The sequence below is a fragment of the Trichosurus vulpecula genome, chromosome 2 (genome assembly GCF_011100635.1).
Source record: "Trichosurus vulpecula isolate mTriVul1 chromosome 2, mTriVul1.pri, whole genome shotgun sequence".
NCBI classification, from domain to species: Eukaryota; Metazoa; Chordata; class Mammalia; order Diprotodontia; family Phalangeridae; genus Trichosurus; species Trichosurus vulpecula.
Window position 1 is genome coordinate 161,997,174 of NC_050574.1, and position 9,783 is coordinate 162,006,956.

General features: G+C 34.7%; 1 protein-coding gene across 2 annotated transcripts; it reads right to left on the minus strand.

The window, feature by feature from the left end:
• Positions 1–5,200: 5,200 nt before the first annotated feature.
• LOC118838266 (olfactory receptor 150-like) lies at positions 5,201–9,114 on the minus strand. Of its 2 annotated transcripts, XM_036745508.1 has the most exons (2): positions 8,183–9,114; positions 5,201–5,225 (listed from the first exon to the last, which is right to left on the minus strand). In XM_036745508.1, the coding sequence occupies exons 1-2, from the start codon at positions 9,109–9,111 to the stop codon at positions 5,201–5,203; spliced, it is 954 nt and encodes a 317-aa protein (XP_036601403.1). In that variant the 5' UTR covers positions 9,112–9,114. The 2 variants fall into 2 exon arrangements, with proteins under 2 accessions (XP_036601403.1, XP_036601404.1); XM_036745509.1 differs by lacking the exon at positions 5,201–5,225 and having other exon boundaries at positions 8,179–9,114.
• Positions 9,115–9,783: the final 669 nt, after the last annotated feature.

The following is a 9,783-nucleotide window of genomic DNA, read 5'->3' on the forward strand; positions in this document are numbered from 1 at the left end:
TTAGGGGATGAGAGAGGAATATATTGAGAGAGTGAGAAAGGGAGAGATAGAATGGGGTAAATTATCTCACATAAAAGTGACAAAAATGCAGTCTTGTAGGAAGGGAAGAGAGGGCAGGTGAGGGGGAATTAGTGAATCTTGCTCTTATCAGAGAGGAATAGCATACACACTTACTTGGGTATTTTACGCCACAGGAAAGAAGGAGGAAGAACATAAAAAAGGGCAGATGATAGAAAGGAGGGCAGATAGGGGGAGGAGGTAATAAAAAACAAATACTTTCAAAAAGGGACAGGGTGAAGGGAGAAAATTAAATAAAGGGGGATAGGATAGGAAGGAGCAAAATATATTTAGTCTTTCACAACATGAGTATTATGGAAGGGTTTTACTTAATGATACGCATGTGGCCTATTTTGAATTGCTTGCCTTCTTAGGGAGGGTATGTGGGGAGGGAAGGGGGAGAGAATTTGGTACTTGAATTTTTAAAAGCAGATGTTCAAAAAAAAGTTTTTGCATGCAGCTAGGAAATAAGATATACAGGCAATGGGGAATAGAAATTTATCTTGCCCTACAAGAAAGTAAGGGAAAAGGGGATGGGGGGGGGAGTGGGGTGACAGAAGGGAGGGCTGACTGGGGAATGGAGCAACCAGAACATATGCCATCTTGGCATGGGGGGGAGTGTAGAAATGGGGTGAAAATTTGTAATTCACACTCTTGTGGAAATCAATGCTGAAAACTAAAAAATATTAAATAAATTAAATGAATAAATCAAAAAAAGAAAGTCTTAGATTGATGATTAATTAGACGACCAACCACAATTCTGGAGGACTGATGCTATCAACCTTCTGACAGAGAGATGATTTATTCAGGGCATAAAATGAGACATACATATTTGGACATAAACAGTAAAGAGATTTGTTTTGTTTGGTTAAAAACATAAAGTTATGAGTTAAGCTTTTATTTTCTTCCATCAGTCTCTAATCTTTTTTAAAGTTATGATTATTTTCCTCCTCTTGTATAAATTCAGTGTTATTGGACCTGACATGAAACCTAATGGCATGAAATAGTCTGGAAGGACAAGCAAACAAAAAAATCCCATCATAAAGAGTTGTTTTAGTGACAAAGATACTAAAGATGGAAACCCCTAAGAAGAGGATGACTCCATGCTAAGTACATGCAAAGCCCCTAAAAGACACAGGTTGGTCAAAAGTCTAACGAGAATTCCAGGGAGAGATAAAGTAAGAATTCAAAAAGAGCTAAAAAGTATTTTAAAAACCAAGTTTCAATATTTAAGTTTATAATATGTTTTTGTTTCTTTTCTCTATTCTGTATTTGTGTTCTGGTAAAATAAAATAAAATAAAAAAATGATGAAAGCACTATAGGAAAAAAATTAAGAAAAAATGAGACCTATGGTAGAAAGATCTGGAAACAGGATTAAAAACAGTTTAGAACAGGAGGTACAAATACAAATACCAGGAAAAAAATTCGTGGAAATTAGTATTTTCCAAATAGAAATAATTACTCCACGAGAAACTGAAAAATATTAAACAAGATAAAAAGACTGAAAAAATATGAGAAAAAAATTTAAGGTACCTCATATCAAAACAACTTACCTCAAAAATATATTGAGGAGAAAGAGTTTAAAAATTGTTGGATCCAGGGGCAGGTAGGTGCCACAGTGAGTAGAGCACCAGCCTTGGAGTCAGGAGGACCTGAGTTCAAATCTCGCCTCAGACATTTGACACATGTATTAGCTGTGTGAATTTGGGCAAGTCATTTAACCCCAATTGCCCTGCCTTCCCCCCTCCAAAAACAAAACAGGCAAACAAAAAAGAATTGTTGGATTTTATGAAAATCATAACCAAAAGAATCTTTCAATAATTCATAAAAGAAACTTGCTCATATCTCTCAGAACCTTGCCCATATATCTTAGAACAAGAGGGCAAAAGGCAAGTAGAAAGAATCAACTCTTTACCTTCTAAAGAAACTAATAAAATAAATTGTCAGGAACAGAATCCAGACCAGAATCCAAGTGAAAGGAAACAATACTGAAAGTAGCCAGAATGAATTCAAGTACTAATGAGCCATGGTATCACACAAGACTTTTCAGTGACAACATTATAGGAGAAAAGAATTTGTAATACTGTATTCCAGAAGGCAAAGGATAAAGGCTAACTTTCAAAGGTAACCTACCCAACAAAACTGAATATAATTCTATGTGGGGAAATTGACTTTTAATTAGAGCACCCCACAAATATTCTTGATGAAAAGACCAGAGCTCAGCAGAAAAAAATATATATACCAATACTGGAGTCAAAAGAAATACTAAAAATTATTGAAAACTCATAAAAGTCAAAACAAGGATTGACTGTTTACATTTTAACATGGGGAATGTAACATTTATCCCTTCAGAACATTATGATCATGAGAGGTCATAGAAAGAGCATGATTAGACACAGGTCTAGAGTGTTTTGTTATATTTTAGTTTTATCTAAAAATAATAGAAAGAGAATGGAAAAGTAATATGCTAAAGGAAAAGGGGAGAGGAAGATTTTTCACATAATTGGGGTATGAAAGTAGGACTCTATAGAAATGAGGAGGAGTGGTAGGGGAGTAGGTGACACAAGAACCTCGTCATCATCTGGACTGGTCAAAGGAAGAAACTACAGATCAACAGATTGGGACAGAAATATATTTCACTGTACAAGGAAACAATGGAAAAAAACTGAGTAATCAAAGAGTGTGGTAAGAGGGAAGGTAGATTAAGAAAGAAATTAGTATCAAGCAAAATAAACTCTAAGAAAGATAAGTTTTGAAGAGGGATTTAAAAGAAAATGAATACTAAGAACCCTTGATTGGGTCCTAGGCAAGGGAAAGAGAAGAAGGGCAGTGAACAGAAGCATATCATACCAAACTTAAAGGAATGGTCCTGAAGTCACTCATCTCTCATTACTCTCTTCTTTAGAAATAGGGGACAAGAAATAGGGAAAAAATATATATATCAGAATGGACTGCAGGGAAGCATAAAATTAAACATGATATCTATGAACATGAATGGGATTAACTAACTAAAAAAAGAAGAGAATAGAAGAATGGATTAGGAAATAGAATCCAAAAAATATGTTGTCTGTCAAGTGTGTCAATAGAAAACATTTGAAATAGAAAGGTTCATACAATTAAAATAAGATGCTGCAGTAAAATCTATTATGCTTCAGGTAAGATAAAAGGGTGGGGGATAGTAATCATGATATCAGACAAAGAAGCAGCAAAAAGTAGACAATTAAAAGGCACAAACAGTGAAACTACACTTTGCTGAAAGGTACCATTGAAAATAAATCAATTTCTATACTAAATATATATGCAACAAGATGTATAGTATCTAAATACTTAAAGGAAAAGTTAAATAAGTTATAGGAAAGAACAGCACCATGAAAATAATGAGACCTCAATTTACTCCTCCTAGACCTAGACAAACCTAACCAAAAACAAGAAAAATGTGAAAGACTATCATAGAATTTTAGAAGACCTAAATATGATAAATCTCTGGAGAACATTGAATGAAAATAGAGTATATGCACAAACACACATATATGTATAGATGGATTTTTTTATATTTAATACTTTTTTAAACTTTTTCCAATTACATGTAATAATAGTTTTCAACATTCATTTTTGTAAGATTTTGAGATCCAAATTCCCCACTCCCTTCCTCCCTCCCCAAGACAGCAAGCAATTTCTTACATGTTATACATGTACAATCACGTTAAACATATTTTTACATTAGTCTTGTTATGAAAGAAGAATCAGAACAAAGGGGAAAAACCAAGAGAAAGAGAAAACAAAAGCATAGTGAAAATACTATATTTAGATCTTCATTCAGACTCCATCATTTCTTCCTCTGGATGTGGATAGCATTTTCTATCATAAGTCTTTTGGAATTGTCTTGGATCATTATATTGCTAAGAAGTGCTAAGTCTATCATACTTGATCATCACACAATGTTGCTGTTACTGTATACAGTGTTTTCCTGGTTCTTCTCACTTCACTCAGCATCAGTTCATGTAAGGCTTTCAGGTTTTTCTGAACTCCACCTGCCCATCATTTCTTAAAGTACAGTTGTATTCCATTACATTCATATACCACAACTTGTTCAGGCATTCCCAAATTGAGGAATATCCCTTCAATTTCCAATTCTTTGTCACTGCAAGAACAGCTGCTATAAATATTTTTTACATGTGGGCCATTTTCCCTTTTTTTATAATATCTTTGGGATACAGACCTAGTAGTGATATTGCTGGATCAAAGCATATGCATAATTCATCCTTTGGACAAAGTTCCAAATTGCTCTCTAGAATGGTTGGATCAGTTCACAGCTCTCCCAACAATGCATTGGTGTTCCAATTTTCCCACATCATTGTCCTTTGCTGTCACAATTGGCCAATTTGATAGATGTGAGGTGGTAATTCAGAGTTGTTTTAAATTGCATTTCAGTAAACAATAATGATTTAGACCATTTTTCATATGACTATATACAGCTTTAAATTCTTTATCCGAAAACTACATGTCAATATCCTTTGACCATTTATCAATTGTGGAATGACTTGTATTCTATTAAGTTGACTCATTTCTCTATATATTTTAGAAATGAGTCCTTTATCAGAAATACTGGCTATAAAGATTGTTTCCCAGCTTTCTGTTTTCCTTCTGATCTTGGTTGCGTTGGTTTTGTTTGTGCAAAAAAATTTTAATTTAATGTAATCAAAATTATCCATTTTGCATTTCATACTGTTCTCTATCTTGTTTGCTCATAAATTTTTTCCCTTCACCATAGATCTTACAGGTAAACTACTTTTTGCTTTCCTAATTAGCTTAAAGTATCACCCTTTATGTCTAAATCATGTACCATACACAGTGTGAGATGTTGGTCTATGCCTCATTTCTCTCATACTATTTTTCAGTTTTCCCAGAAGTTTCTGTCAAATAGTGAGTTCCTAACCCAGAAGCTGGAGTCTTTGGGTTTATCAAACAGTAGATTACTATAGTCATTTACTACTGTGTCTTGTCTACCTAATCTATTCCACTGACCTACCACTCTATTTCTTATTCAGTACCAAATAGTTTTGATGATTGCTGCTTTATAATATAGTTTTACCTTTGGTATGGCTAGGCTACCTTCCTTAGCAGTTTTTTCATTAATTACTTTCATATTCTTGACCTAGATAGATATTTTATATATATATATATAAATATATCTATCTATCTGTATATACACACCTGTGCGTGTATATTCCTCAGTTGCACATGGCACCTTTACAAATATTTACCACATATGTATTAGGGCAAAAAATCTTTACAAATGCAGAAAAGGCAAAATACTAAACATTACTTCTATAGATTATAATGTAATAAACATATTCAATAAAGGGCTTTTGAAGAAACAATTAAAATCAATTTGACTAAATAATGTTACCCTAAAAATGGGTGGCTGAAAAAAACAAATTACAGAAATAATAAGGAATTTAATTAGAGATAGTTACAACAACGACACACCATGTCAAACACTTTTATCAGTAACAACAACAACATTTATATAGAGCTTACTATGTACAAGGCAGAGTGATAAGCACTTTATAAATGTTATCTCATTTGATCCTCATAGCAATCCTGGGAAATAAACAACAGAAAGAGCATACAACTAATAGAAACCTGGGAAGTCAATTAATCATCCCCACCCTCAAATTAAATGTGAAAATAGAGCTCCTGAACATGAAAGAAAAGATTAGCTAAATTGAAACCAAAAATTTTTTAAATTAGTAAATAAAACAAAATCTTAAAAACACCAATAAAATAGACAAACCATAACCTAACTCAATTTTTAAAAAAGAAAGAAAACTGACTTACTGATATCAAAAATTGAAAAAGGTTAATTCACAACCAATGAGGATTTTATTTTTTACAATTAGAAACTATTTTGCCCTATTATATGCTGTAAAATTGACCATTTAAATGAAAAGAAAAATACTTACAAAATGCCGAATGCCTAGATCAACAGAACATGAAATAAAAGACAACCCAATTTTATGGGGAAATCACCAGATTATATCATAAATAAACTCCCAGTGGGAAAAATGCAAATCCCTAGGACCAAATGGATTTACAAATAAATTTTATATAACATTTAATTTAAACATATGGTCCTGATATCTATATCAAGGAGAGTCAAGACAGAAAGGGAGAGAGAGAAAGAGAGGGAGAGAGGAGACAGAGAGAGGGAGGGGGGGAAGAGAGAAAGAGAGAGAGAGAGAGAGAGAGAGAGAGAGAGAGAGAGAGAGAGAGAGGGCAGGGAAAGAGAACAACAGATAAATATCCCTGATGATTAAAATGCAAAAATTTTGAATAAAATATTAATCAGGAGAGTACTGCAATGTATCACAAAGAAGATATGCCATGGTGAGGTAAGATTTGTAGTTGAGCTGTATTCAGTATTTGTATTCAGAGCTGGTTCAATGAACATAATTGACCACATTAATAACAAGAACAAATTAATAGGAAATCAAAAGAACAGATTAAAAGATGCAGAAAAAGGTTTTGACAAGATACAGTCTATTAATTTTTAAATATTAGAGAATGTATGAGTAAAATAGGTATTTCCTTAATAAAACAAGTAGTGTCTATATAACATCAAAAGGCAGTATTTTCTGTAATGGGTATAAATTAGAGATATTTCCAGTAAGATAAGGGAAAAAGCCAGTATTCCATTTTAAAAAATATACCGTCAGAACTCCAACAATGTTTGTAACGAGTAGTTTCAGAAAACAGGAAGATAGAATTTGTGTTCATCTTTCTTCATTTCACTTTTAAGGAATGCTATTACCTCTTTACCCCATGAGTATAGCAAGAAGTCTTCCTTTGATATTTTAAAGATTTTCCCATATACATATATATATATATATATATATATATAAGCTCAGAGGCTTACTGATCATTTCAGTAACTGCCTCCAGTATGTGTAGCAGCCAGGAAAAACTCCCAATAATATAGGATCAGATTTGGGGTTGGAATGCAATTTAAATATTGCCTGCCTGATTTTACAGATGAGGAAACAGGATCAAAGAGGTGGCTTGTCCACAGTGATACAGGTAGAAAATGGCCAAGCTGGGATTTCAGTCCAGGACTCTGACTCCAAATCCATCTCTCTTTTCTCTGAACTTCTTGGTCTTTTTGTCCAAATTTTAACTATATTAAGCGTAATTTTAGGAGCTACATCTGGCTAGATTCATGTTACAAATGCCTGAGAATATTTCCCCTGCTATTTTCTTTCTTGTTGAGATAGTAGTCTGGTAACTGACAATGTGTGTGTGTGTGTGTGTGTGTGTGTGTGTGTGTACAGCACCCTTCACAAAACTAGAAATATAATTAGTGGAACTGTACGATTATTCTGCTCTGCACATGCTATAGGTTGGAGTAGTGTATTTTTACATAATCTGATCCCTATTTAACTCTAGTAAACTTATAGTAAAGCTTAATGTAGTAGAACTTATCAGAAATTATTTGGATTTTTTTATCTGATCAAGAGTAAAAACACAAAGGATAAACAAGGGTACCACTGAATTGCAGAATGCAACAGTTGACAGATTGGGTGCCTAATAGTCTCAATGCCCACTTCTGGGGCACAAGTACATTCAATAGGATTGGTGGAATAGAGGGCTATAAGTATTCTTAATGTTTCCTAGGTATTCCTGCTAAAGAGTGTAGCAAGGTTATTGAAACTCCTGGTCAACAGGGTATGAAAGAGGGAATTTGGGGTCCAAACTAAGAGTAAAGCTACCTGGAACCTGGAAATTGTAGCAAGTCTAGAGTTGATATAATAGGATTATCAAATGATTTTGATTTTGTAGGGTGCCCTTATAGCTACAAAATCATTTGAGTCTTAAAATGTCAATGGCCTATCAAACCTAATGGACAAGATGTAGATATTACCCATAAGTAGAACCAATCATTATCATTCCTCTTCAAAGATGCATTGCAATGTTGCTAGAAAGAGTAGGCAAGGGTAAGAGGGGAATAACAAAGAAAAGGACTGTGACCACGATGGGCATTTTAGTGGATCCCAACTCTCCAAAACTTAACATTGCATCCTCTAATCTCTAATACTGTTACCCTCACATTTCTAATCCTCATCAGAATTGTTTTCTTTCCAAGATTTTGATTAGTGCTACTTTGACATCTTTGTTCCTCAGACTATAGATCAGAGGGTTGAGCATGGGCACAAGGGTGGTATAAAACACAGAAGACACTTTCCCCTGGTCCATGGAACTAACTGAAGAGGGTTGTAGGTACATGAATGCTGCAGAACCATAGAAGATAGAAACAGCAATTATGTGGGAACTGCAGGTGCTGAAGGCTTTAAACCTTCCTTCAGTTGATTGGATACGTAGGATGCTGGCAATGATGAAGAAGTAAGAGCTAAGGATGTATAGAATTGGGAAGATGATGTTAATTACACAAAAGCATAGAATGATCACTTCACAGGCATAAGTGCTATAGCAGGAAAGCTCTAAGAGAGGATTGAGATCACAGAAGTAATGGTTGATGACATTGTCTTTGCAGAAAAATGATCTGAGTATGCAGCCTGTCTGAGCAGTGGCAGCAACCAAGCCTATCATGCTCACTCCACCCAACAGCCAGGAGCAGACCTGATAGGACATAATGACGTTATATAACAGAGGGCTACAGATGGCAACATAACGGTCATATGCCATCACTGTCAACAAGTGACACTCAGAAACAATAAAAATGATGAAGAAATAGAGTTGAGTCATGCAGTCATTGTAGGAGATGTTGTTCTTCTCTGACATAAAGTTAACAAGCATTTTGGGAGTAATGACAGTGGAGTGACAAAGATCAATGAAAGACAAACAACTGAGTAAATAGTACATGGGGGTATGGAGGTGGGAACTGAATCCAATCAGTGTGATCATGCCCAAGTTCCCCACCACAGTCACCACATAGATGCACAGGAATAAGAGAAAGAGGAGGACCTTGAGCTTTGGCTGGTCCGTTAATCCTGCGAGTATAAAGTCAGTCACTGTGGAGTAATTTCCTGTGGCCATTCTCTGGATGGTATTTCTGGGTATGGGGGCAAAAAGCACATTAAAAAATATGTTTATGATTACCTGCAGACAGAGGCAGTTCTAAAAACTGATAAAACTCATTAATTAGGGCTTTCATTTCCTCTTGAGTCTGTACTCTTGGACACCGAGTGCCTCTTACTATCTTATTATCTATGGACCATTTAAATGCAAGAAAGTACATTACTGCCTTTCCTTCTGAACACAAGAATGAAAACTGTGGTGCTAGGTTAGAGAATGCTAATAGATAATATAGAATAATAGAGAATACTCAGGGAAAGGGGCTTTAGGGGAAAGAGAGATCCTTCTAGAAAGTTTTTAAAAATAAATTGTTATTGTATTTTTTTTACAGACCATAGTTTCCCCATTCCTTTCCCCCTTCTCTTTTCAGAGATCATCCCATGCAACAAAAAGCATTTTTAAAGATAAAGAAGAAAAAATCAACAGCAATCCCTGACAGTTACTCATCTTTTTCTAGTTCCTGTTCATGTGAATGGAGCTCTGCACAAGCCACCTAGCAGTTATCCCTGTTGGTTGCAAATGGAGAGTAAATTCTGCCATTGGAGGAACTATAGCTCCTCTCTCTGTTTTAGAGACAGAAAAACAACATCCTGGAAGGGTATTGTGGCTTTCCAACGTATTTTGGTGAAACAG